Source organism: Pituophis catenifer, unplaced genomic scaffold, assembly GCF_029215685.1.
Source record: "Pituophis catenifer annectens isolate HBS135680 unplaced genomic scaffold, rPitCat1.0.hap2 SCAF_9, whole genome shotgun sequence".
NCBI lineage: Eukaryota > Metazoa > Chordata > Lepidosauria > Squamata > Colubridae > Pituophis > Pituophis catenifer.
In genome coordinates, this window is record NW_027256889.1 from 13,600,970 (window position 1) to 13,628,747 (window position 27,778).

The following is a 27,778-nucleotide window of genomic DNA, read 5'->3' on the forward strand; positions in this document are numbered from 1 at the left end:
TTACATGTGGAGGCTCTTTTGCGAACTCTTTTGGCCTGCCTGGGTTATAACTCAATCAATTGACATGTTCATATGGACAAATGAACTTCTCCAGATGATCAGACTTTATACAGTATCATTCAGAACAAGTGTTCCGAATGTTTCTACAACTCCCAGCCTTCCTCATTATAGCCCGTATCTCCAGGGCCATCCACAAGTTGTCATTTCACAATATCCAAACTCATTTAGAGGCTTATATGTCAACTCCTCAACACTGTCAGAAGCCATGGGATCTTGCTGAACAGCTCTGCCAAGTAATGCAATTCGCTGTCATAGCTGTTGTGATAGCAATCAACTTGGATGGCTTGGAAAGGGATTAGACGAGACTTCTTGGAGAAAAAAAGCTAACAACGTTAATGTAAGAAAGTAGTGGAAAGTGTTAGCTTGTATGACCTGCTCTGGAGCTTCCCACAGATATCAGTTTCCAATTACGAGAATCAGGATGTTGAACTTGATAGGCATTTTTAAGCTACACAAACAAGACTTCCTTTGTTTTTAAGATACTCCAGCTTTCTTTCATCAGGCCAGGCCAGGAAGCAAGCCTGAGATCTCTATATGTACTCTCTTGAATCCCATAATGGAAAAGAACGAGATAAATGTAATGAGATCAAGGAAAACAAATAAACATGAGCTCTGAATTGCACTGAACACCAAACAGGAAGCTTATGAAAATCTTTAGGCTCTATATGATATCATCAAAGGTTAATAGAATGTGTTCTGGGATCTGTTTAAGGTTTGTTGTCTCCCAGTGGCCTTTGATATAGCTGGCTATCATCTTAAGACATTAGGATAATCAGTCAATTTTCCAGCTTGCCTTCTCCAAATGGAATGGTGCAGTCTTCTCAAGAGAAATTAGTGGTTTTCTATTTGCAGAGATTTAGGGGCTGGGTTCATAAACAGTATTTCAGGCATTCTGGAAGCTACTTAAAACCAAACTATTCCAAGAAAACCTTTGAAGAGCAGTGAGTTTGCACCACTGGAGGTTATGCAGTAGAACGGTGTTTTTATTATGGTTTTATATTTATAGTTTTATGCTTATGTTATTTTAATGTTGTTAATACACACCTCTGGGAGTCTTTGTTGATTACAGTACACAAAACTAATAAACATTATTTGTTTGTAGGCATAAAGGGAATGGTTCTGCCTTAAAGGAAATAATGGTAATGGTACCACTACCTTCTCAAGAAGCCACTGCTGGACCCAAAAGTCTTGGACAAAAAGTTGGTTGGGCTGCAGCTTCAGGGGGCCTGGAGATAGTGGGTTATCTGGACCTTTTCTAACCAGGTTTCAAGATGGGACATTTAAGTCGACATTTATTTTATTAGTTCAATTTATATGCCGCCTTTCTCCGAAGAATCAGGGCGGCTTTAATAAGCCAGGGTTGATTTAAAATAAACCCCTGTATTTGGACCCAATACAGAAGCCCTGTCAAAACAGTCCCCTAACATTGACAGTAATCAAGAGCTTTTAAATGCTTGGAAGAAAATGAAGTTTTAAACAGGCCTCTTGGTCCAAATACCGAAGGAAAAATCTGGGTAGGAATATCTTTTGGGGAAAAAATAGCTCCGCGTGTTTCTGTCACACCAAAGAAAGACAAAGTATTGAAGGCCGTTTGGAGTTTGATTTCTCCTTGTGTTACAGATTCGGGCTTGCTTCTATCAATAATAATCCAAGTCCTGTAGGAGGACAAAGCCAACTGGAGAATTTAAATTGATCTACGAGTGCTTGAATATTTGGGTTCTGCTTTGGACATGACATTAACGTGTGATGTAATCGGTAGTTTTCTGATCTTGAAAATGATCCAAGAATTTAAGTGTGTAATTATTTTTAACGCTGTTTTCCAACACAACAGCCAACTGAATATATCCACAGTTGTACAGAAACATATACATCACTTATGGCTTATACAACGTCTTGGAAAATAACCTTAGGGGAAATAGGCCTCCAATGTATCAGAATCACTCACTCTGTTAGACAGTGATTTCAGCTTCGTATATCAGGAGAACAGTTTGCAACTCCTTGCTATTTGGCGAGAAGCGATTATAACTTCCCTGTGTAAGCAAAATAACGTTGCATTTCCATTAGCAGCAAATCTTGTGAGGGTTTTTAGGTGTGTGTGTGTGTGTGTAGGCTATCTGAAGCTAAGTTTCAGCATTTCTGTTTTCACGTCCTTGCAAATAGAAATTGCCCAAATGTTTAGCCTTATTTCTTGGAAAATAATCATACTCATCTTGAGCTATAAATAATATATATATATATCTTAGATTTATAAAGCTGCCAAATTCAAAGCAATTCTGGGTGGCATGCATATAACCCACCCACACCCACCCCGATCTCAATACATTGAACCAATTAAAAAGATCTGAAGACAGAGAACACTACAATAGAGGAGACCTGCTTCCTAAGGTGTATCGGATGCCATTGCTTAACAAATGGGACTATGTGCATGCCAACACTGTGGGCCTTATGGGATGGTCAGACACAGAAGGAGAAATGTAATGCTTCTGATAGCCAGATACTATGCTATGAAAGTAATGCTAGCACTTTGAATTGCACCTGGAAGTTTCCTGGCAATCAGTGCAGCTCATGCAGCAGAGGACATGTGAAAGTAGTGTGCTGAGATATGTCTGTAACGGCTCATGGCACTGCATCCTAGACCAGTGGAGACTTTCAAGTGGTCTTGAAGGACGCCCCCATGTTGAGCATGCAGTAGTAGATCATCTAACTAAGACATGACTAAGACATGAATGTCTGTGAGAAGATAGTTCCAATTCAGAAATGTGATACAGTTGGATTTGTGCAAAGGTCACCTCTGGCCACAACTGTCACCTACTCTTTGAGCAGGAACTATAAGACCCAGCAAAATCCCAAATTACAAAGTACAACTTCATTCAGGACTAAATATAGGAAATATGTGATGTTCGGAGAATCATAAACTCACCAGCAGCCACTTCACTTTGTCAGTGTTGAACTTATATCTGTTCCTCCCACCAAGACCCCAGCTGCCTCAGGGCACTGGGACAAGATCTTGAGAGCATCACTTGATTAGCCAGAGTCTGAGATGTGCAAGTATCAGTCTAACATTTGATAATGGATGGCTTTGTTTAGAGACTTCATGCAGATGTTAAAATGGAGGGCAAGCCCTGCAGCACCCCACAGATCAGGGACACCAGACCCAGACTCAACCCCACCCTATGACAGCTCTCGGGTCTCGAACATGGGCTTCTAACCTCCTGCCTAGCATTCCAACCACTCAAGGCACCAACTCCTTCAAATCTGATGAGATTTGAGGCAGAGACAGGTGTCAAACAATAATAAACACTCATAGCAGAAAGGAACATGAAATATGCTTTCTAGAGGTTCCATAAAACTTTCCAGCAGTCCTGTGCATTTCTTATCAGACCTTTACCTTTTATGTGAACTCATTAAGAAAGGCCTTAGAGGGAACACTGATTAGCTTTATTTAGCCAAGTGAAGAAGGCTTTCCCGTGAGCTCCAAGTGGCAATTATAATAAGGTGAATATCTTTTCAACACATTCAAGAGGTTTTGAAAGAGATATATTCTTAAACAATGTCATTGAGGGCATACTTAATTAGTTATCATAACTGACATAAGCAACGGCCATCTGCTTTAATAAGAGGTCTGCCTTTGTTACCACTATTTGTTTTCACTGATGAAAAGGTTATTCATCTCTATCAAGAGCCTTGGTACTACAGTGGTTTAAAGCACCCTGTTATTAACACAGCTGCCTGCAATTTACTGCTGGTTCGAATCTCTCTAAGGCTCAAGGTCGACTCAGCCTTCCATCCTTTCTAAGGTAGGTTAAATGAGGACCCAGTTTGTGGGGGCAATAAGCTGACTTTGTATAAATATACAAAAGTATGAAGGCTATTGCTTAACGCACTGTAAGCCGCCCTGAGTCTCCGGAGAAGGGCGGCATATAAATCAAATTAAAATAAATAAATAAAATAAAATATCATGAAGAATCAACTCAAGATTCCTAGGAGATGTAAGGGTCCAAGGGCAGAAAACAGTAGAGGAAATCTGTGAAAGAACACCACTGAGTGGAAATTTTTAAGAGATGCAGTGACTCAGTGGCTTAATGACACTGGAGATGATCTCAGCTCCAGCAGTTCGAACCCTAGCTCAGGGTGGCAGGGTGAGCTCTTGTCACTCACTTCAGCTTCTGTCCACCTAACAGTTCAAAAGCATGCTCTATGCAAGTAGATAGATAGGTACCACTTCGATGGGGAGATGAGCTGGTGCTCTGTGCAGGCAGTCAAGGTCTGAAGGCTCTGAAACTTCCCAGTTGCGACGCCCATTTGCAAGGCAGCTCCGGGAAGGGAGGTGACCTTGGGTGATGCTGCAGGAAGAGCCACTTATCTTTCTCTCTGGTATGAAGCCAGTTCGCCCTCCTATGGCACATCTTGGGAAGCATGCAAGCATGTCCCATAACAGGGCTAGTACCTTGGCAAACCAAACTACTACTCAGCAATATCATTGTGGTTTCCGTGCTACTGTAACAACACCATATACTAATAATAATAGTCAAATGTCCATTTTGGATGCTAACCACCAACTCTGTCCTTTTTCTGAACATTCCATTCCATCTCCCCCATTCCACTCTGATTGTTAGTAGTTCTCCAAAATGTCAATCTTTTTTCAGGATACTTAGAATTGAACCCGAAGCCTGCTACGTGTGAAGCATGTGCTTTGATATTACCATGACTAGGACAAATCAGGAGACATGTCCTTCTGGCATGAGAAAGGCAATTGAAAAAGAAATGATGGCACTGGAGTAATTTAAAGAGAGGAAATCAACACAGCATGACAGGGACAATGAAAAACTGCTTTCTTTGCCTGACATTGGAAGAACCCGTTCATTTTCTGCTCATGGTCTTCAGAATCAATTCACCTCAGTCACTTGGGAATGCCAGACTTCGAATTTCAGGGTTGTTGTTGTTGTTTTTTTTATTTTAATGTCATTTAAATGATCAGGAACAAAAAGGCAGCCTGACATCTCTGGGCCTATGTAAGCAGACGTGCAAGCACTTTAGTCAAGTAACGGAAGTGTCTGAACACATTAATATTGTTGAATACATCCATACAATTAGTGCTGTTACAAAGCTGCCTAAGGTTATTGGAGCTATTATAACTGTAATGTACCCAGGTATGCCAGCTTAGTCTATGTCAATCACAACTAGAAGCATACGAAAAAGAACTCTCTGTGCCCCAGGCTGCCTCTGGGAAAAAGCTGGGAAAGTTATGTGATCAGAAAAAGGTTGTCCTATGTACAGAGCCATTCTCTCTTTCTCCCCCCCCCCCTCTCTCTCTCTCTCTCACACACACACACACACACACACATCATTTCAGCCAAACTCAGGACTGGAGATTGTTGATCCCTATACAAGGCAGGGAGGAAAGAGAACAATTACAAATAAAGCCTTGTGATCAAAGGCTTTCAATAAAACTGACTCCAATTAATAAATGAACATTGCAAAAAATATATATATTGGGCTCTATATTTTCTAACCATGTTTAATACCCAAGTTCTTTTACAACTAGGTCAGTTCTCCCAAGCTCAGATAAAAGAAAAGAATTCTTTATCCAAACAGACCTGGACCAAGCACCAACTGTACCCCCAAAAGTCATGGCCAAGAATGAGACTCCTGCTTTTAACATTGGTAGTTCTTCATACATGTAGTCCTCAACTTATAACCATAATTGGGATCAGAACAGTGGTGAAATTCAAAAATTTTCCCTACCGGTTCTGCGGGTGTGGCTTGGTGGGTGTGGCTTGGTGGTCATGTGACCGGGTGGGCGTGGCTTGGTGGTCATGTGACCAGGAAAACCAACTATCACCCTTTACACAAAAATAACACAAAAGCTACACAACTGACTCACACACAATGCAAAAGCAGCTGGACTTCACACAAAATGGCCCCTGCAATAAGCAGGAACTTTATAGAGTCACAGACAGCTCAAAAACAAACTATCACACTTTACACAAAAATACAGGTTCGGGCAATAGGTAGTAAAAAAAATGCTTTAAAAAGTAAAAAAAAAAGTTCCGACGATCACGCGGCACAGCTGATTGTCACAGCTGATTGTCAGAACCTTTTTTTTTTACCTTTTTAAAGCATTTTTTAACTACCTACCATGTTTCCCCAAAAATAAGACCCTGTCTTATATTTTTTTGAACCCTGAAATAAGCGCTTGGCCATATTGCCATGCATTCAAAAGCCTGATTGGGCTTATTATCAGGGGATGTCTTATTTTGGGGGAAACAAGGTATTGCCCAAACCGGTAGTAAAAAAATGCTTTAAAAAAGTTTTTTAAAAGTTCCGAGCATCAGCTGTGCCATGCGATCATCGGAACTTTTTTTTTATTTTTAAACCATTTTTGTTACTAACTGGTAGTATTTTAGTTTAGTTTAGTTTATTTGATTTGTATACCGCCCTACTCCCGAAGGACTCAGGGCGGTGAACAGCCAACAATAAAATACATAAATACACAAAATTTAAAAACCCGATAAAATCAAATTAAACTTTTTGGCCCAGACAAATTAAAATACCCCAATAATTTAAAAACAGATTAAAATTTACATATTTAAAAAGGGAAGAGATCAGGCCAAGCCCGCTTGATGGAATAAAAAGGTCTTCACAGCACGGCGGAAGGTGCGCAGATCTGGGATCCTCCGTATCTCCGGGGGGAGCTCATTCCAGACGGTAGGTGCCCCCACAGAGAAGGCTCTCCCCCTAGGGGCCGCCAGTCGACACTGTTTGGCTGACGGCACCCGGAGGAGTCCCTCTCTATGAGAGCGTACTGGCCGGTGGGAGGCTATTGGTGGTAGTAGGCGGTCCCATAAATAACCAGGCCCTAAGCCATGGTGCGCTTTAAAGGTGGTAACCAAAACCTTGAAGCGCACCCGGAAGACCACTGGGAGCCAGTGCAGCTCGCGCAGGAGAGGTGTTACATGGGAGCGCCATGTCGCTCCCATTACCACCCGCGCGGCCGCACACTATCGGTTTGGGGAAACCGCCCCGAACCAGTAGCATTTCACCCCCAGATCAGAATTTGTATTGCTAACCAATACACTGGTTGTTAAGTGACACGCATCTGATTTTATGAGCTTTATTGGAGGGCAGAGGCCTAAAATCTGTTCTCTGGAATTTATCAATGTATTAATTGCATGAACTGAATTATGTTTTGTTTTTAATCTTATTATATTAATACCATAAGCAGCTCAGATGCAACAGAAAGGGAGTAGCATTAATTGAGTTAATTAATAATTGATTGATTGATAGCATATAGATTTTGTGGATTAATACTTTCCTTTATGGCTTGCTTAAATTTAAGAAGCATGTAGATCAGACCCAAGATCCAACCTCTTCCGCATTCTGATGTCCCCGTAAGAATCTTACAAACATAGCAGGAAGGCTATTATTGATGATTATGTAATCAAAGGATGGTTAACCACAATTGAGAGCAGGGAGCTGACCTTAGTTTAAAGGCTGCACCCAGTGCTTTAGCTCTAAAGCAGAAGAGGCTATTCAGCTGTCCCACAAGGTCAAGGAGCAGAGAATGATAATGTTCCTTGAGTTATATAAAGGGACTCTTAATGAAATCAAAATTAGCACGTTGAACAAGTCATTGGATATAATGAATGTACCAACAAAAGCAAGGTTAGAGAACCAGTGTTGTGTCCTGATGAAGATGTTGGAGCAAGACGACCGAGTCCACCTTTCATCATGGAAACTCAATGTACTGTATGTCTCTCTCAGCCCATAGTATCTTGTTGTGAGAAAAATAGGAAATATACGCTACTTTGAGCTCCTGTACAAAGAAGGCAGGATATAAATCAAATAAAGCAAGTTACAGGGACATTTTTTAGTCCTTAACCAACCTTTGGGAAGATGTAAGTAGATCGTTCCAGCTTTCTCATTCCTTCTCATTTCATTTTCTCTATTCAGTAAAGGCTCTGAGAAGGAAGAACATCTGATGCTCTGCAATCAATTATTTGTATTGGAACATGAAAAATTGACATACTCGATTGGACTAGCTGCCTACCTAGCTCAGTGTGATTGATGGCAGTTCTCCAAAACTGTTCAGAAAAAAAGTTCCACTCGCCTAAGACAGTCAACATCTATTTTTAATTGAATGTACCAAGAACTACAATGCTGATCTTCTGACTGGGCCAACCAGTGACTATGTTAAATTTAAATTTACCGACAAAGAAATAAAGGGAGAGCGAAAGTGAAAGTGGAAGCAGTATGCTCCGTCCCATATTTGGATAGACCAGGTCTATCGGATAGACCGGATAGACCAATCTCACCCAAAAAAACATTAACCAATGTTATGTGTTCTCAACATCTAAAATGTGGAGTTTGGGACTGAAAAGTCATTGAGTGAGATTAATTACATTTCCCTAACTGAAATGAGTTTCCCTAACTTTGGACATCATCTAGAACAGGGGTGTGAAACTCAAGGCCCGGGGGCCGAACCCAGCCCGCGGGGTGCTTAGATCTGGCTCGCAGGGCTACCCTGGAAACAGCGAAGGACAGGCCCGTGGTGCCTCTGCCAGCAAAAACGGAGCTCAAGAGGGTCACAAGCAGCCCTCCTGAGCTCCATTTTCGCTGCAGAAGATTGCAGGAAGCCATTGCAGCCAAAAACGGAGCTTGTGAAGGATGCGGGAGGCCCTCCGGAGCTCCGTTTTCACTGGCAGAGGGTTGCAGGAGGCCATCACAGCTGAAAACAGAGCTCAGGAGCCCGTTTTCACTGGCAGAGCGCTCAGGCCACCACAGGCGCCCCTGATACAAGTGACCTTGATCTGGCCATGCCCACCCCCCGCGGCCACGCACCCTCTGCCCCCCCTCCCTGAGGTCAAACTCAACCCTGATGCCCTCAGTGAAATCGAGTTTGACACCCCTGATCTAGAATAGTAGCATAAAGGATGGTTTTGGAGTTTGAGCCTTCTCTCAGCACAGCTGGTCCAAGACATTTTGATCCTTGAAGAACAGCAGCAAAGAGCAAGCTGCAGAAGATCCCAACCCAATTATCTTATTCTGACGCACAAAGCAGAAAACACCAGCAGCACCTCCTCCTCCTATCTCGGAGGTCTAACACAATGCGAACAACAAGGAATAGTTTGGATTCTAGTCAAGCTTCCCGCCTGAGGCAGCTTCTCACATTCTGCCCCTTGATCCCAGTGTGGGCTGGAGTTAACATGCTATCGTTGAAGATTGGTCTTGATGGGGGAAAGGCAGAACACTCTTATCCTCCAGACTTGGCTGGAAATCAGGAAAGCATCTTTTCTTTCTCCAACTACTTCATTCCAGGTCAAGACGACCAAAAAGCACAAAATCAAAGAAGCAGCAGCCAAAACAGTGTCCTTAAACTCCAAAGAGGCAATGAGTGTTGCTGGATGCAATCTGAATTGGCCATCAGGACCAGAAGGTGTGTTCAGGATGGGACACCTCCTGAAGATTCAGAAGTGCCTTGGGGTCCAAAAGCACAAGTCCAAAAGCTTGGAAGAAGAAACCTCGGGTCCCGGTGATTGGATCCTGCAACATTATCCTGGGACACGTATATTTATGCCTACATTCGCGAGCCAATTAATGTGCCTGCAGGATAGCAGATGCTGCTACTCACCGTGTTTAGCTTCCTTCACACAGCACTGGTGCTGCAAGGCAACGTGCCACATCAAGAAACTCCCCGCACAGTTGGCAGTGTCAGGAAGCCTGATGACCCTACCCACCCCCCCTTACAAGTCAGACACACTTCTCAAAGGCCCCAAAAGGAGAGCAGAATGACAGAAACAAAGCAAGCCAACTCCTCTCCAAGTCTCGCCTCCCCAGCTTTGACGTCCTTAACATTTCCACTGGTGCCCTAGGGTACGGAGAGAAGTTCAGGCATCCTCTTGCTTGATTCCTGCCTGCCAGAGCTTTGCATGAGAAATGCTGGGAATTTGCCAAGATGCCGTCCCCTTCCCTTGCTAATCAAATGCAAATAAGCATTTCCACAAAGGAGAAAGAATGGCAGGTGCAGGCACTCATGAACTACATAAACATATGGCAGGGTTCTGTCCAGAAAGTGGGGTGCGGGAGGAGAAAAAGGAAATGTCAAAGGAGAGCAGAAGGAAAGAGAGGAGAAAGGTTTTATGATAACACAAAAAGAATCTAACAAGAATCTGGAAGGAAAACATATGTGGGGCTAGATACTTCCACATCCTGGTAAGGTCTCAGATGCTTCAAGTCAACTTATAGCCAACTGTGATGGGCAGATGCAGGGAAGCACTATTATCTTGCAGGAGGAAGGCAAGTGAGATACAACATGTTCCAGCTAGTTCATTTTAAGACTTTAAAATGGTTAAAGGTGTCCCATAACCTCTGCTTTAAAAAAATGAAAACTGAGAATGTAACATAGAATAACAGGATTGGAAAGAACCTTGGAGGTCCTCTCGTCCAACTTTTCAAGACAAACGATTGTCCAATCTCTTCTTGAAAACCTCCAGTGATGGAGCACCCACAACTTCCGTAGGTACTGTAAGCCGTTCCATTGATTAATTGTTATCAGTGTTAGGAAATTACTCCTTAGTTCTAGGTTGGATCTCTCTTTAATGATCTTCCACCCATTACTTCTTGTCCTGCCCTCGAATGTTTTCGAAAATAGGTCAACTCCCTTGTCTCTCTTCTTCCCTTTTCATGGGTGTGCTGCAGGGATCGGTTCTACTTACCTTTAGTACTGGTTCATAATGGGATCGTGCGCGCATGCGCAGATCGCTTCTGATGATGTCAGGGTCAGTGGGCAGAGCCTCCCGCTGGTTTTACTACCAGTTCTACAGAACCGATCCGAACCGGGAGCAACCCACCACTGGTGTGCTGAAGACCGCAAAAGGGGCTTAAGGGTCACTTGCAATTAGAGAGCCACCACCTTATCCAAGTCTCCAATCCAGCCAGAATGATTCTAGAACTAGACATAGGATTGTGTAAGAGAACCCTGAATTCCTACATCAGCGGTGGCAAACACAAGGCCCACGGGCTGGATTCGACCTGCGACGTGGTCGGATGCAGCCCGCAGGGCCATCCTGGAAAATGTAAGAGGCCGACCCGCATTGCTTTGGCCTAGTCTATCCAATGTGAAGAGGAAACATCGGGCCAGCGTGGCTTTGGCCTGGTCTACTCAGTGCGAACAGGAAACATGCCAGCAGTTTGGGAAGTGGTGTCAAACTGGCCATGCCCACCCAGTTGGCCACACCCACTCAGTCGGCCACGCCCACCCAACTCCCCAAGGTCAACCACAGCCCTGAAGCAGCCCTCAGTGAAATTGAGTTTGACACCCCTGTCATGGATGACATAACAAAAAGTGGAAACCATAGAAGCTGAGGACAGGAATGAGGACTCCTTGCAACCTCTGGCCATGGTGGACTGGACTTCCATGCTCTTATTCCCTAATTAAAACACAGCCAAGAAGGCAAAACAACCTATTTTCCTTCCCTATGAGATTAGAATTTTTCCACAATATTCTCTGGTGTGGGAGGAAAAAAACAGAAAATGAGATCTAAAACACACCATTGGTTATCAACAGGAGGGTCAATCTTCAATCTCTTCTATAAGGCCATTTAATTTCAAAGACTTTATTGAGCAAAAGGTCAAAGGACCTTCTCTTTAAAAAGTCACAAAGAATTTAGGCCCTCAAGGAGACATTATTCCACACTATGATGATAACCTTTACCACTGTATAGGCTTTGTTCCTAATAGGCACAAATCTCCAGTTCACAAAATAGGTTATCCTGAGCTGGGCCTCAGGAGCAGATGTTAAACTAATCGGGTATAGGGCTACATTTTAAATAACAGGCTTGGTGAAATTTATTTGATTCCTTGGAAGGAAATCTGCTGATACAGAACCAGATGCATAAGATGGCTAAGATGTCATTCTATATCAGAAACCTGGAGTTAGCCCATAGGGGTAGTCCTTGACTCACGGACACAACTGAGCCCAAAATTTCTGCTGCTAAGTGAGACACTTGTTAAGTGAGTTTTGCCCCATTTCATGACCTTGCTTGCCACAGTTGTTAAGCGAATCACTGCAGATGTTAAGTTAGTAACACAGTTGTTGAGAGGACCTGGCTGTTGTGGGCAGCCAGCTGCCAGCAGAACTGGCGGCAGACTTGAACAATGAGGAGGTTGGGGAGGAACTTGGTCCAGTTCTGGAGTCTGGGGAAGGCTCTGAGGGATGCTCTGTGTCGGACACAGAGATAGAGCCAGGGCCGTCTGACATTTCCCAGCTATTGGAGAGGAAGCTGCCTTTGGAGGCTGATATGAGTGAGGAGGAAGAACAGCTGGGGCCTGTTCCAGATGCACGTATGCGCAGAGCAGTTAGGAGAGGGGAAAAATGGAGGACAAGGAGTGGACTCGGGAAGCAAAGCACATGTGGACACTGAATGGCCCCTCCCTGGCTGGGGAATAAATAGAAGGAAAGGGGAGTGGTTGTCGTAGGAGACAACCGTTCATATTTCTGAAGATTTTGCTCATGGTGTTTCGTGCCACAAAGACTGCTTGCCAGAACTTAATTTGCAGCCTTTGGGCTGGGAGCTCACAGCCTTGAAAATTCTTTTTGGAAGAAATTATTCAGGCTTGCAAAGAGCCGTGTTATGTTTGCACAGTAGAAAACGCTCAGTTCAGACTGTCACACCTGCTCTCAAACTTGAAGCGATCATAGAAAAATGATTGTTTTGTTCAAATAACGGGTGATTCTGAAAACCAATTATCCAAAGGGGGGAAAAATGGGCGGGGAAAGGAATCAAGTGAAGTCCAATCCAGAGTTCCAAATCCCAGGGGTCCTTAGCAGCATAGCAAGTTGGGAATTGTAGTTGTACCCTTGCTTTTGAAATACAGATATATCTTTGGGAGCAAGGAACAGAAGTGTCATTGTGCCTCATTAATATTTATTATAGGGACTGCTTTGTATCAAGCTGAATTCTTGATCCTTGCTCTCCTTAGTTTTTCCATCAGAAATGTCCTTGCCTGTCACCTGCTAGACGATTTTTGAACTGGGAATGTCAAGAGTGGCACCACAAGACTTTTGGCATACAAAACATGTATTTTAGCAAAGCGCTTTTTAAAAGAACTTTCAGTTGAGGCTGACTTTGACGGGGCTTTGAAAAAAACCTGTTCTTCTGATCCTTGGATCACTTCTCTTGCAATATATAGGAGCAACGTTCATGGACCATAATGGTAAACCCCATTTCTCCCTTTCACATACAAAACCGATGAATGTATCAAGATGTAACAGTATGTGAGAAAGAACTTGGGAGACAGGGCAAAGAGATGCAGCCTAGAGAACTGTCAGATAAGAGGCATCATCACCCATAACTGCATAATGGGTGGAGTAAGAAGCTAAGAAGGGACCATCTCAAAGCTCTTTGCCTGTTAAGGTCATGGTGGGAGAATTTTACTTTCAGATTTGCAAGATTCTGCAAAGGTAGCTTTACAATAAAGCAGAATTAGCTTATCTGATCGTGTTTCCTATCTGGTTTACCTGCGAAGGCTGGCACAAATTCAGCAGTCTTCCCCTTAAGGATAATGGTTGTACAAGCTTCCCTTAAGGTATTTGCTGAAAACTGTTGGTCCTGTCTCATAAACAGTGGTGCTGTGGGATCAAGGGAGGATCTCTACCGGCATAACAAGGATGCCAAGTTGACTTGCTAACAAAGGCAGTGTCACTATAAAGCTCGTTACTCAAAAATCCCAGCTGAGATACCTGCAACACAATGCCCTGGAGATTCCAATTTTCTATCAGCCATGTCAGCCACTCTGCTCCCGCCAATGTGAATGAAATCACACAGCAGACAAAGCAGAGAATCAATTAGCAGCAGAGCCTCGTTTTTCTCTAGCACGATTCGGGGCAGCTATTCAGAGATGGGCTTCAAAAATTTTAGCAAGGGGTTCTCTGCCTGGTTGCTGGGTGGGCGTGGCCATGGTGGGCGTAGCCTAGTCGGCCTCCTGCACTATGGTGAGAGAGGGGGCATTTTTGCCCTCCTCGGGCTCTGGAGGCTTTCCTCAAGCCTCTGGGAGGGCAAAAACGGCCTCCCCAGGCTCTGGAGGGCCTCTGGAGGCCGGAAACGGGCCTGTTTCTCCTAGGCCTATTTTTCACCCTCCCCAGCCTCTGCGCGCACCCTGCACTTTCCTGCATCCAAAATGGGCCACGTGGGGGCTCTTGGGAGGGGTGGAGTGGGGTGGGCGGGGCCAGCCAGGAGTGGGATTTGTGGGTTCTCCGAACTGCACAGAACCTTAGCTAGAGGTTTTCCCGAACCCCTACGAATCCCTAGCAGACCACCCCTGCAGCTAATGTTCTGCAGCCATTGCAAGCAGCCTACAGTTTCTGAGCTCCCACCAATATGGCTTCTTCTGCAGAGGGCATTTTGGTTTAAAAGCAATTGTACCAGGGGTGGGAGAGCTGCCGAAGATGGGAGAGAATGCGACTATCATAATGAACTCAAAGAATTCTATTATTAATCACCGAGACCGCAGTTCCTAGAGCAGGGCAGGATACGGATAGCGGGGAGTCACAAATACAATGTTTTAAGAGTCAGTCAGAAAGCCTTGATGGTTTCTTTCTTTCTTTTTTAATGGAAGAAATGAGATGCGCTTGTCAACAACATGTTTTTAGCCAGGAGGATGAAGATGAATGGGTTAGCATTTGAAGAGAAAAAGTTGGTTTGGAATAAGCTGGGAGACAGAGATTCAAGACGGAAGAGCAATCAGGATGGGAGGGCAACGATAAAAACAGGAGGCCGGAATGAAAAGCAAAATAGAATACAAGATCAGGCGATGTAGACCTAACGTTCTTCCTTTCGTCTTTCAGTTTTTATAACAAAGCAAAGTCAGGATTTGCGCAGCATAGTTACCCACGGCTAATTAATTATCGTGGATTAGGCAATTAACCCATTTTTTCCTGCGTTCTCATGACACGTGAACCCAAGGGGCTGCACTCCATAACGCAGTGGTGAAGTCCAGATAAAAATATAAGTTTCAGTTCATCACATTTGCACTGAATTTAATTTAATTTAAATGTATATTTAATATGATAATCTTCCAATTATGTTTCTAATCAAAATCCTCTTTCCATCATGTTCCAAATTTCAGTTTGAGAGTAATATTTGAAGGGGTTGCACGGATCTTTAAATGTCCACAGAAAGTATTTGGACATTCAGTTCTACAACTCTTGTTTAATGTACATATAGTATCTTTGAACAGATAATACAGGTAATCCTCTACTTATGACGACAATTAGGCCCCCAAATTTCCATTGTTCAACTAAGTGGTTGTTAAGTAAGTCATGCCTGATTTTTACATCCTTTTTGCCACAGTTGTTAAGCAAAGGATTAAGGTCCATTTATGCAACACAGGTAGTCCTTGATTTACAAAAGTTTACTTAGTGTCCATTTGAACTTACAATGGAACTGAAAAAAGCAATTTATGACCATTTCTTACACTTATGGCAGGGGTGGGTTCTAAAATTTTTTACTACCGGTTCTTTGGGTGTGGCTTATTTTGTGGGCGTGGCTTGATGATCATGTGACAATTCTTTAGGATTTAGCAGAGGTACTGGTCTACCAGGCTTTTAACTGCTTGCAGAGCTGTACCGGTCTACCCATTTATTTTTGCAGGCACTGGTGTACCCATTCATTTTTGCAGGCACCAGTCTACTCATGAATTTTTGCAAGCACTAGTCTACCCATTTATTTTTGCAGGCACCGGTCTACTCATTTGTTTTTGGAGGCACCGGTCTACCACCAAACTGCCTTTTACCACTGATCAGCTGTAGGGCAGCCCTTTGAAGCCCCGTGGCAAGAGTTTAAACAGTTTTTTTTTTCCTTATAGCCCATCAGCTGGGACTCAGGAGGCAGCAATAGATTGGGGGTGGGGGCAAATAAAAGGTAAGAATAACATGGGGGGTGGGTGGGAATGGGGGGGCAGAACCGGTTTGGTGATGTCATATCATCACCGCTACCAGCTCGGCGGAACCAGGCAGAACCAGGAGGAACCCACCACTGATTTATGGTCACGTGATTTACATTGTTGCTTGACAACTGACTCACACTTATGATGGTTGCAATGTCCTGGGGTCATGTGATCCCCTTTTGCAATTTTCTGACAAGTAAAGTCAATAGAGCGCTCCATGGCTTAGGACCGGGGTACTTACGAGACCGCCTTCTGCCACCAATAGCCTCTCACCGCCCAGTACGCTCCCATAGAGAGGGGCTTCTCAGGGTGCCGTCAGCCAAACAATGTCGACTGGCGGCCCCCAGGGGGAGAGCCTTTTCTGTGAGGGCACCCACCATCTGGAACGAGCTCCCCCCAGAGATACAGAAGATTCCGGATCTGCGCACTTTCCGCCGTGCCCTCAAAACATTCCTGTTTCAGCAGGCCGGCCTGGCCTAACTTTCCCTTTATATTACTTTTTGATTTTATTTTAAACTGGGATGTCTTGAATTATCTAGGACCAGAATGTTTAGTATATTTTAATTGGTTTTTTTTTATTATTAACGTTTGTATTACATGTATTTTTATAGTTCGCTGTTCACCGCCCTGAGTCCATTAGGAATAGGGCGGTATATAAATTTAATAAATAAATAAATAAATAAATAAATAAATAAATAAATAAATAAATAAATAAATAAATAAATGGGGAAACCAGATTCACTTAACAACCATGCTACTAATTTTACAACTGCAGTGATTCGCTTAACACACGTGACAAGAAAAGTCATAAAACGTGGCAAAGCTCACTCAACCTAAACTTTGGGCTCAGTTGTGGTCACATGTTGAGGACAGTGGTACATCCTTTACTCTTGAATTTCAAACACGTAAGATCATGTACCAAACCTACGGAAGGAATGCTGCAATAATATTCAGTGTTTTTCTGAAGCTCCCCTCTTTTCTGGCCTTTCAACCAGAGGCAGCACTAACGTTAAACATCGCCCCACTTTTCAAAATGACTACTCACTCCCAGGCATGAATTACAGACCATGGACATCCTCAACAGCTAAGCCACATTGTCCCTGGCCTTTATCAATCCACCTGCTGCCAACAACTCTGACTGTTCTTTTGCTCAGCTGCCGATGCAATGATCATTCGTCATCCGAACACAATCCCTGTGGGTGAGCAAAACCATAAATCTGGATCACAAGAGCTGGCTTTTGTCGGAAAGAGGCATTTCATCAGAGTGCATTTGCACTCTCCAGTTGGTCGTTAGTGCTCATCTAATTGCAAGCAAGGTAAACACCTCCACCTGGAAGTCAGCCAAGTATTTAAGGAACCTGTCATAACATCCTAACTAGGCCAACTAATAGGTACTGGTAGTCTTCAATTTACAACCATTCATTTACTGACTGAAGTACAACAGGATTGAACAAAAGTGGATTTATGATCGTTCTTCACACTTACAACCATTCATTATCATCTTCTTTTAATGACCCCATAATCCCTTGCGGGGTGGAATCTGGGCAACTGAATGGAGCTAGCAGAGTGTTTACTGGCCGGATGCCCTTCCTGTCACCAATGCGGAGTCTTATTCAACAGATATAATCTCATCGGGCCCAGAGAGAGCAATATCTGCCTCTACCTAGGATCGAATTCACAGCCTCCTGATTGAGAGGCGAGAGCTCCACATCCAGGCCACCGCACCACTCTACACTTACAACCATTGCAGTGATCAGAATTTGGATGCTTGGCAACTCGCATGTATTTATGACGGTTGCAGTTTCCGGGGTCATGTCATCATCTTTCACGATCTTCTGACAAGGAAAGTCAAGTGGGGAGCCAGATTCACTTAACAATCCTGTTACTAACTTAGCAACTGCAATGATTCACATACAACTGGGCTACTAGTACTTACACTGGTGTCTTGATAACCTCTGCACCGTGTTCCATCTAAACTACTTTGAATCACAGCACTTGTAAAACTCAGCTATTGATGAGTCAGTGGCGGGGTGGATTTGATTTAAATCGAGTTGATTTAAATCACAATTTAAATCATGATTTAAATCACTAGTAAAAAGGCTTGATTTAAATCAACTCAATTTAAATCATAATTTTTAAAGAGCAACTGTCATCTCTGCTACTCCTTTGACCTACTGTTGACTCACCGATAGTCCCAGTGTTGCAGAATATACAGCCTCATGCTACATAACTAAGCTCCATTTCATGCTGAATAAACTAAATTATTTATGTATCTTAAATAGAAAACTATCTTACGATAGATTTTTACCCCAAAAGTTTTTTATTAAAATAAATTCGATAAAAATCAAAAAAATCCAATTTAAATAAAAAAAATCTGATTTAAATCAAAAAAATCTATTTTTTTGATTTTTTAAAAAAAATCATTGATTTTTATCCACCCTGGTCAGTGGCTAAGACGCTAAGCTTGTCGATCGAAAAGTCAGCAGTTCAGCGGTTCGAATCCCTAGTGCCACATATTGTGGTGAGCTCCCATTACTTGTCCCAGCTTCTGCCAACCTAGCAGTTTGAAAGCATGTAAAAAATACAAGTAGAAAAATGGGGATCATCTTTGGTGAGAAGGGAACAGCGTTCCATGCACCTTTGGCGTTTAGTCATGCCGGCCACATGACCATGGAGACGTCTTTGGACAGCGCTGGCTCTTCGGCTTTGAAACGGAGATGAGCACCGCCCCCTACAGTCGGGAACGACTAGCACATATGTGCAAGGAGAACCTTTAGCTTTACCTTTATTGATGGTTAAGTGTTGAGGAAATACAGCATTAAGATTCCCCACCTCTACGCATGGTCTGTGTCCAGAATATTCTTGCACAGACAGTTAATAATAGTTAATAACAGTAACAGAGTTGGAAGGGACCTTGGAGGTCATCTAGTCCAACTCCGTGCTCACGCTGGAGACCTACACTAGGGATTCGAACTGCTGACCTTCCTGATCGACAAACTCAGCCTCTTAGCCACTGAGCCACCTAGCCAGACAAATCCCTTTGTTGTTGTTGTTGTTTGTTTGTTTGTTTGTTTGGGGAGGGGGTGCCTTTGAGTGAGTCCACACTGATAGAAAATTTGTTTTCTTTTGTCAACATTTTTTTTGTTTTGTTTTTTGTTTTGTTTTTTAAGTTTCATTAAAAACTCATTTGCAATTTTTTCCCTGCTATTTAGAGATTTTTCCCTGTTTCTTTTAATATGTGTAATTGTTAATTTACGTCTCGCTGAGCAAACCACATTTTGTCATACAAATATTTCTAGTTATTGTTAAGTTTCCCCAACGTGCAGTCCATTTATAAATATTTTTCCCGGATAAAAGCACTTTTTTTTGGTACTGTTCGTGCAGAAGATCTAGAAATACACACTCTTTTTTTCACAGGGATCTTTTACCTTCAAAAAAAAATGCAGGTCATTGTCCAGTAAAAGATGGACACAAACGTATTCCACAGAGTGCCACTGTCCGTGCTTTAGCAGAGTTTGTTTTGGCAGATTTTAAAACCAGTTCTCAGGGAGAGCCGTGGCAATTTTATTCCTTCTTTAAGTTATCAATATTCAACCTGCGATTCTTTGATTTTAGAATCAGATTAAAACCATGGTAAGCAATAATCAGATATACACTGGCACAAATAAATAAATAAGACTGGATATTATCTCAGCCTTCATGTTGTAATCCCTGCAAACGGGTAAATACTGCCCTGTGGCCAAAGCAGCACCGTTCCGTTCTCAGTGATTTTCTTGATACAGAAAGTAATGAAAAGTCCTACCTGCACACTTTGTCCTACTGATGAGTGGAGGTCCAGGTTTGCCAGTCCCACCATCTCCTGGCCGAGTCAGCAGGACGCTGATTTCATACTCTGTGTCGGGATCGAGATGCCATAACTTATAGGTCTGCATGTTCACAGCATGTACTTCTGACCAAGGTCCAGAAGTCATCCGGTACTCAATCTCTTTCCTTACAATAGGACCGTCTCCAATGATTGAGTTGGTGTTGAGCTGGATGATTAAGTATGTTGAACCTGCTCTCAAAAGCTGTGGGGGTGCGATGGGCGTTGGAGGCTCTGTTAAGAGGACAAAGAAGTAATAAGTTGACCTGTTCTTCTGGACACCTTCAGATACTGTAGCTGTCCTGAGGTGGATGGGCTCATTCGCTCATTCATTCATTCATTCATTCATTCATTCATTCATTCATTCATTCTCCCAAAGGTGTTTTTTCAAGAGGCAACTGGACTGAAGAGCTGAAGAAGCTTCTTGGATGAGAAGCGAAACATCTTCAAAGAAAAACCAGAAAAGGCACCTTTGGGACAACTGTCACCTGGATGACTGAGAATCTCCATAGGCTTTCTTTCTTTCTTTCTTTCTTTCTTTCTTTCTTTCTTTCTTTCTTTCTTTCTTTCTTTCTTTCTTTCTTTCTTTCTTTCTTTCTTTCTTTCTTTCTTTCTTTCTTTCTTTCTTTCTCTTTCAATTTCTATGGCCACCCATCTCAATCAATGATTCTGGGTGGCTTAGAATTTTTTAAAAAATTACAATGAAAAATACTAGAAACATTTTAAAACAATAAAAACAGTAAAATAAAAACACCCAAATTAAATATATATGGGAGCAAGATACCTGACCAGTTAGCAATACAGGTAATCTTCAATTTACAACAATTCATTTAGTGACCATTCAAAGTTACAACAGCACTGAAAAAGTGACTTATGACCGTTTTTCACACTTAAGACCGTTGCAGCATTTTCCATGGTCACATGATCAAAATTCAGATGCTCGGCAACTGGCTCATATTTATGACAGTCACAATGACTTGGGATCATGTGATCCCCTTTTGTGACTTTCTGAAAAGCAATGGGGAGGCCAGATTCACTTAACGACTCTGTTACTAACTTAACAACTGCAGTGAATCACTTATCAACCCTGGCAAGAAACATTGTAAAATGGAGCAAAACTCATTTAAAAAATGTTTCACTTAGCAACATAAATGTTAGGTTCAATTGTGGTTGTAACTTGAGGACTACCTGTATAGCCAGGAAATGGGACCCTTGACACATTCAGCACCTCAGGTTTTGGAACACAGCCAGGTTTTTAGAGTTTATAGATTTATAGATAGCGGACAACTCCATTGGGGTGATGGAAGAACAAGAAAGAGCAGGGCTGCATTCAGACAACCTGATGAATCAAGTTCCTGAATTAATCAATTTTCTAACTTTATCAACCTCTGTGTATTGTTCAAATGCAGACACTGGAACTTCAGTAGCCTAGTTGTGTGTACTCATCATCCTCAGATTTCCTCTATCTCTTCAGTCATTCATCTAATTTTTTTTTAACATTACCAGATTATGTTTACTCTTACAGCTTTCATTTCATGATTGCTGTTTTGTACTAAAAGCCACCTTCAACACACTTAATGTCTAAAGGCAGCTTGCAATTTCTGAAGGACGCAAACACTTAATTGAATCAAGCTGATATCAGCCAATTTGTATACTACAGGTAGGCACTCTGTATCCCTTGGGCTAATTTTATGTTGCTTTAATTTCAAAACCACTTATTGCAAGTTCCGTTGAGTCCGTTCATGAAAATCGTCTGCCCTTATTGCAGGGTCATAAGTCATATACCATATAAGAGAGAGAGAGAAAGGGAGGGAGGGAGGGAGTTAGAGAGAGAGAGGGAGAGAAGAATCCTGTATTTTTGCTTTTTTAATTTAAATTGGGCACTCCCTTTTTATAAACTCAAATTGCACCCTCCATATGGCTTCCAATGGATTCATACAATGAGAACATGGCCTGCAGAACAAATAGGATTCTCCAGCCATGCGTACATGACAAGCCTTGCTCCATCACCTCCATACAGGAAGTACAGTTCCACGATGAGTATCCTCAAAAGCTGGGCTGCCTTCCCATATTAGCCCATTCCAAGTCAAACAGATGTAGAACAGAGGCCTTCTCCCTCTCCCCTCTCCCAGAAGAGTTCACTATCACAGGCAGATGGCAGGTTTCTGTGCTGCTAAAGCCTCTTTATAAATAAGTAACGTGGAACAACATCCGCCCACAGCAATGAACAAAAGATATGCAAGGAAAGCATTATCCTTGTCTTTCTCTGGGTGTGTGTGTTTGCATGTGTGTTTTTCTCTCCCTCTCTCTCTCTCTCTCTCTCTCCCTCCCTCTCCCTCCCTCCCCCCTTTCTCTCTCCCTCCCTCCCTCCCTCTTCCTCTCCCTCCCTCCCTCCCTCCCTCCCTCCCTCTCTCTCTCTCTCTCTCTCTCTCTCTCTCTCTCTCCCCTGGAGGGAGGTGTGAAGAGAGGCCCAAGTCTGGAGTCTTTCCACTTCAGGAAACAGCACAGGCCTGACCTCCCACAAAATCCTGGAGGCCTTGTCTTGCCATTACCAAGGGAATGTAGTCAGCCTGGTGAGATTCTTGTAACATAACAGTAGTGGCCAAAATTGTGGAAACCTTTTGGGAAAAGTGTATTTTTGAGACTTGATGGCTAATAACACCACTTGTCTTTTGGAGTTTCAAGATAATCATATTCCACTGCTGGAATGGCCTGGGAATAGCCCAGACCGTAACCCAATTGAAAATCTATGGAGCCGACTAAAGAAACTTGTTAGTCAGAAGCGACCCAGCAATAAAACCCAGTTAATAGAAGCCATCATTCAATCTTGGTTTCACATGATAACAGCTGCAGAATTAAAAGATTTGGTTCACTCCATGGGTTGTAAAGCCGTCATTCATGCTAAAGGTTACCCAGCTAAGTATTAACTGACATGGTGATAATGTTTGTATATCTCATTTTTTTCTATGTGTTTCACTTTTCTTCTTTATACTGTAACTGCCATTCTAATAGCAAATCCTTCATAAAAGTTATTGCATTACATTCTTGATTAAATTATCTTCCCATTAGTACATAATTTTATGGTAGTCCTCCCAAAAAAATGTGGTGTTATTAGCTAGTTTTAGAAAATACACTTTTCCCAAAAGATTTCCACAATTTTGGCCACTACTGTAGGTGACTACCAATAAAACTCCTGTTGAGACATTTCACGAGTGGTTCTGGTTGCTTTTGCCTCACATCAGCTCCCATAATTGATCTCTCACTTCAGGTAGTCCCCGACTTACCTCAGTTCATTTAGTGACCGTTCAAAGTTACAACAACACTGAAAAAAGTGACGTACGATCATTTTTTCACCCTTACAACTACTGCAGCATCCCAATAGTCATGTGATTAAAAACTCAGGTGCTTGGCACAACTGATTCCTATTTATGACAGTTGCAATAACCTGGGATCACGTGATCCCTTTCTGCGATCTTCTGATAAGAAAGGTCAATGCGGAAGCCAGGTGCATTTAACAACTATATTACTAAATTAAGAACTGCAGTGATTTACTTAACAACTGTGGCAAGAAAAGTCATAACGTGGGGCAAAACTCACTTGACAAATGTCTCACTTAGCCACAGAAATTTTGGGCTCAATTGTGGTCGTAAGCCGAGGACTACCTGTACTGACAAATAGAATTCAAATCATTCTTCAGACTTCAAATGTCTAGGCCTGACTTTGCCCAGGGTGACCAGATAAGCCAATCCCAACACCCACTGATACATACCTTTGACTATCAGCTCGGCAAAGTTACTGACACCGGAGCCCCTGCTAGACTGAGTCACACAACGGTACAAGTCCTGGTCTCCTTTCAAGACTTGATCCAGTTGAAATGTAGCCAAAAATCTTCGGTGACTGATGTGCTTCACTGAGACGGTGGGAATGACGACCCCATTCTGCTTCTACCATTCAGAAAAACGAGAGTACGATCACCATCAAGGTCTCAAGCTGGCTCTGGAGAGATTGGTGTTTGCAGCCTATGTTTCAATAAGCATCGTGTTTTATGGGAAAGGATAGCAATAGCACTTCGACTTCTATACACCACTTTACAGTGCTCTCTAAGCGGTTTGTAGAGTCAGCCTATTGCCCTCCAACAATTTGAGTCCTCATTTTACCCACCTCGGAAGGATGGAAGGCTGAGTCAACCTTGAGCCTGGTGAGATTCGATCTGCCAAACTGCTGGCAGCTGACAGTCAGCAGAAGTAGCCTGCAGTACTGCACTCTAACCACTGCGCCACCATGGCTCAAGGATGTTGGGATGCAGTCTGCCTTTCTAGAATGTGCTTCTCTTTCTATTTAAAAATAAAAACAAATCGGGAAAGTTTGCTCCTTTGGGGCAAATTAAGCAAAAACATATTCTCCTGAAAGGAATGTTTCTCTAAGACTACAAAAGAGAGGTTGAGCTATGAGTGGAAGAACCTGCCAGCAACAACAATCAATTCTGGAAGGGGGAAGCCCAGATTCTGATCAGCATTCGGAAAGGAAAGCTTATTTCAACCTACCTCCAAGTATATCAATTCCACATCAAGTCCCCTGAAATCTACACATAAGCGAAGTCCCTCATCCTTTTCTCCCTGAACAGGACAGGAGCTGCCACCCTGGACCGGGCAGGTTGAATAAACCCCCTCTTTGGGTTTTGGTCAATATAGGCCCTCATTTCTTTCATCTCCTGGGGGAGGGTCATTGAGTACATTTTAGGTTTCGGGAGAATAAGCCCCAGGGAGGGCTTCTATCCCACAATCAGTGGCCCTATGAGGAGATAGGTTGTCACACTCCTGTGCATCGAAGACCGCTTGCAAATCTTTGTATTCCACAGGATAACCCACAGCTAGGAGTGGAAGAACCTGCCAACAATGATCAATTAGGAGCCTGGATAGCTCAACAGACAGAGCTCTGTAATTTAACACCAGCTGTCTGCAATTAAAGTAAGATCGAATCTCGCCAGGCTCAAGGTTGACTCAGCCTTCCATCCTTTCTAAGGTAGGTAAATTGAGGACCCAGTTTGTGGGGGCAATAAGCTAACTTTGTATAAATATACAAAAGTATGAAGGCTATTGCTTAACGCATTGTAAGCCGCCCTGAGTCTCCGGAGAAGGGCGGCATATAAATCAAATAAATAAAAATAAATAAATTCTGGAAAGGGGGAAGCCCAGATTCTGGCTAAATTGCAGATCAGCATTCAGAAAGGAAAACTCATTTCAACCTACCTCCAAGTATATCAATTGCATCCTATACAGAGATTATTATTATTATTATTTCAGGCAATGGAAGAACACAAAGGACAGCTTGAACTCACCCCTCATCGAAGGAAACGAGAACAAAGAGGAACAGATAAATAATCCAATGTGGGTAACTTGGGGTAAACTTATTCCCGCTTACCTGCATGAGGAATCTCTCTGTCTCCGAAGCCTTGCCGGCAGCTACACACTGAAAAGTAGCATTCTGTCCGGCATTTACCTCCACATCACCCAGGCGGGAAAAATGAGGTGCTTTGGCTGCCAAAAGAGATATAAACAGACAAAAAGATCTGTAGAAAGACTTCTATAGTTAATCCCCTCCCACGCAAATGATATAGCTCAAAAAAAATGGATCTAAAACAGGTTGAAGGTGGGAGGATTAATTTAAATGTAACTTTAAGAAGAGAGTAATTACTAGAATATCTTTGGGGCGCTAGCTCAGTCGCTTACTCACTCATCTTTATTACACCTTTATTTCATAAAGGGGCTTTATAAGGACGAGAACATAGTGCCTCTCTGCCACTTCTTAAAGAAACTGTATCTTTTCTTGTAATTGCAAACCCAAATTTGGGGGTGGGGGGGGCTGTTGTGAAGAATTGCAGGCAGGTGCTACTTTCATGCCCTTGGGCAGACAGAAAACCTTTTTTGTAATAAGCCCAAGTAGTAGCAGAGCCCTAGTATTTATTACCCCTAGTATGATTGCAAATTTCACCATGCAATCATCTTCTTCACTGCATTATCTGTCATCTTCCCCAGGACCAAGTTTTTATTCTTTTAGAGATTAAAGCTAGCCATAAGGGACCTGGAACAAATCTGTGCTACCACAGCAGAATGGAAAAGCTGATCAAAGAAAGTGTGACACTTACAGCAGGGGTAATTCAAGAGCAGGATGTCATCCAATCCCAAGTAGCCATGCCTTTCATTGGAAACGACTGCTTCAAACAATACCTAAGGATAAAAAAAGAGACATTCTGGTGTTACAACTGGAATATTGGAGTAGAACTGAGGAGACCTTACTTCAACTCTGACTCTGAAATTCACTGGGTAGCTCTGTGTTGGGCACTACCTTAATCCAGGGGTGAAATGCTATCAGTTTGCAGCGGTTCAGGTGAACTGGTAGCGGCGGCGGTGCATGGTTCAGAGAACCAGTAGTGGCAGCAGTGTGAGGCTCCGCCCACCCACCCGTCGTTACTTCCTGGTTTTAACCAGGAAGTAACCTGTTTTTGACCCTCTGCACATGCACAGAAGGCTTTGCGCATGCGCAGAGGGTCCAAAATCGCACGTGATGCGCACACTTCCAAACTGGTAGGGAAGTTAAGTAGATTTCACCCCACCTTAATCTAACCTATTAACTACAAACCTATCTAAAGAAAATCGTGTAAAGAAGGAAAGCATAAATACAGGCAGTTCTCGACTTACAACAGTTCATTTAGTGACCATTCGAAGTTACAACATCATTGAAAAAAGGGACTTATGACTGTTTGTCACACTTACAACCATTACAGCATTCCCATGATCGTGGGATCAAAATTCAGATGCTTGGCAACTGACTCATATTTATGACGGTTGCAATGTCCCCGGGTCATGTAATCCTCTTTGGCAACCTTCTGACAAGCAAAGTCAATGAGGAAGCCAGATTCACTTAACAACCATGTTACTAATTTAACAAGTGCAGTGATTCCCTTAACAACTGTGGCAAGAAAGGTCGTAAAATGGGACAAAACTCACTTAACAAATGTCTTACTTAGCAACAGAAATTTTGGGCTCAATTGTGGTCTTAAGTCAAGGACTACCTGTATCAACTTGAACTTTTAGAGGAAAAGGAGGAGTGAAATGCAACGCATATTTTCACTAATTATTTTCATAATATTTTGATGTTGGTTGTGCCTTTGTTATTTTTTCAAAAAATGTAAGAAATCTGAGAAAATAAAATAAGGGCCTTGTTTGGCCAACTTGATTTACTGCCCCATATAAATGGCTGAAGTTTTGGCACCCCTGAAAATCTACAATATTTTGGGCAACTTTGAGTGCAAAGGACCTGTCAGGCCCGTTGATATTCAGTTGCTGCCCAAGGCTAATTTTTTTCCCTCAATAAATTCTCTTTCAATTTGCAGGTTTATTGAAGAACTGCAAAGAATGCCATAAAGGGGATCATGGATTTTCAGCTACCTAGATTGAGGGGAAGACTATCTGAAGCCGATGATCAACTTCCTTTGGGGGAAGTGGGATAATAAATCTCACCTTGTTATGAAACAGAAATTAGCACAAATCAGTCAGATTATACAGTGACAAGCATCCATCCCAGGAGGATAAAAAGAATGGGCTAGTGACAATTAATTAATTATTAGACAATTACTATTGACAATCCAGTGAAATCCTCTTGTCTTGCGTGTTCATCTTTCTCATAAATGAAGAGCTGGATTTCCATAGAATACCGTGTTTCCCCAAAAATAAGACTCTGTCTTATATTTTTTTTGAACCCTGAAATAAGCGCTTGGCCTTATTGCCATGCGCTCAAAAGCCCAATTGGGCTTATTATCAGGGGATGTCTTATTTTGGGGGAAACAGGGTATTAAAAATCAAGTGCGCTTCCAGTCAAGCTCAACTTCTGTGGATTTCATGCAATATCCCA

At 42.6% G+C, this 27,778-nt stretch overlaps 1 protein-coding gene across 1 annotated transcript in view; it reads right to left on the bottom strand.

Annotated features, from left to right (window-relative positions):
- PTPRU (protein tyrosine phosphatase receptor type U) overlaps positions 1 to 27,778 on the bottom strand; it is a 407,475-nt gene that overhangs the window by 168,890 nt on the left and 210,807 nt on the right. Inside the window, exons 4-7 of the mRNA XM_070950088.1 lie at positions 26,013 to 26,094; positions 25,289 to 25,404; positions 23,637 to 23,811; positions 19,808 to 20,101 (exon numbers count right to left, since the gene is read on the bottom strand). Coding sequence (XP_070806189.1) covers positions 19,808 to 20,101; positions 23,637 to 23,811; positions 25,289 to 25,404; positions 26,013 to 26,094 — 667 coding nt within the window. The remainder of the gene's footprint in view (positions 1 to 19,807; positions 20,102 to 23,636; positions 23,812 to 25,288; positions 25,405 to 26,012; positions 26,095 to 27,778) is intronic.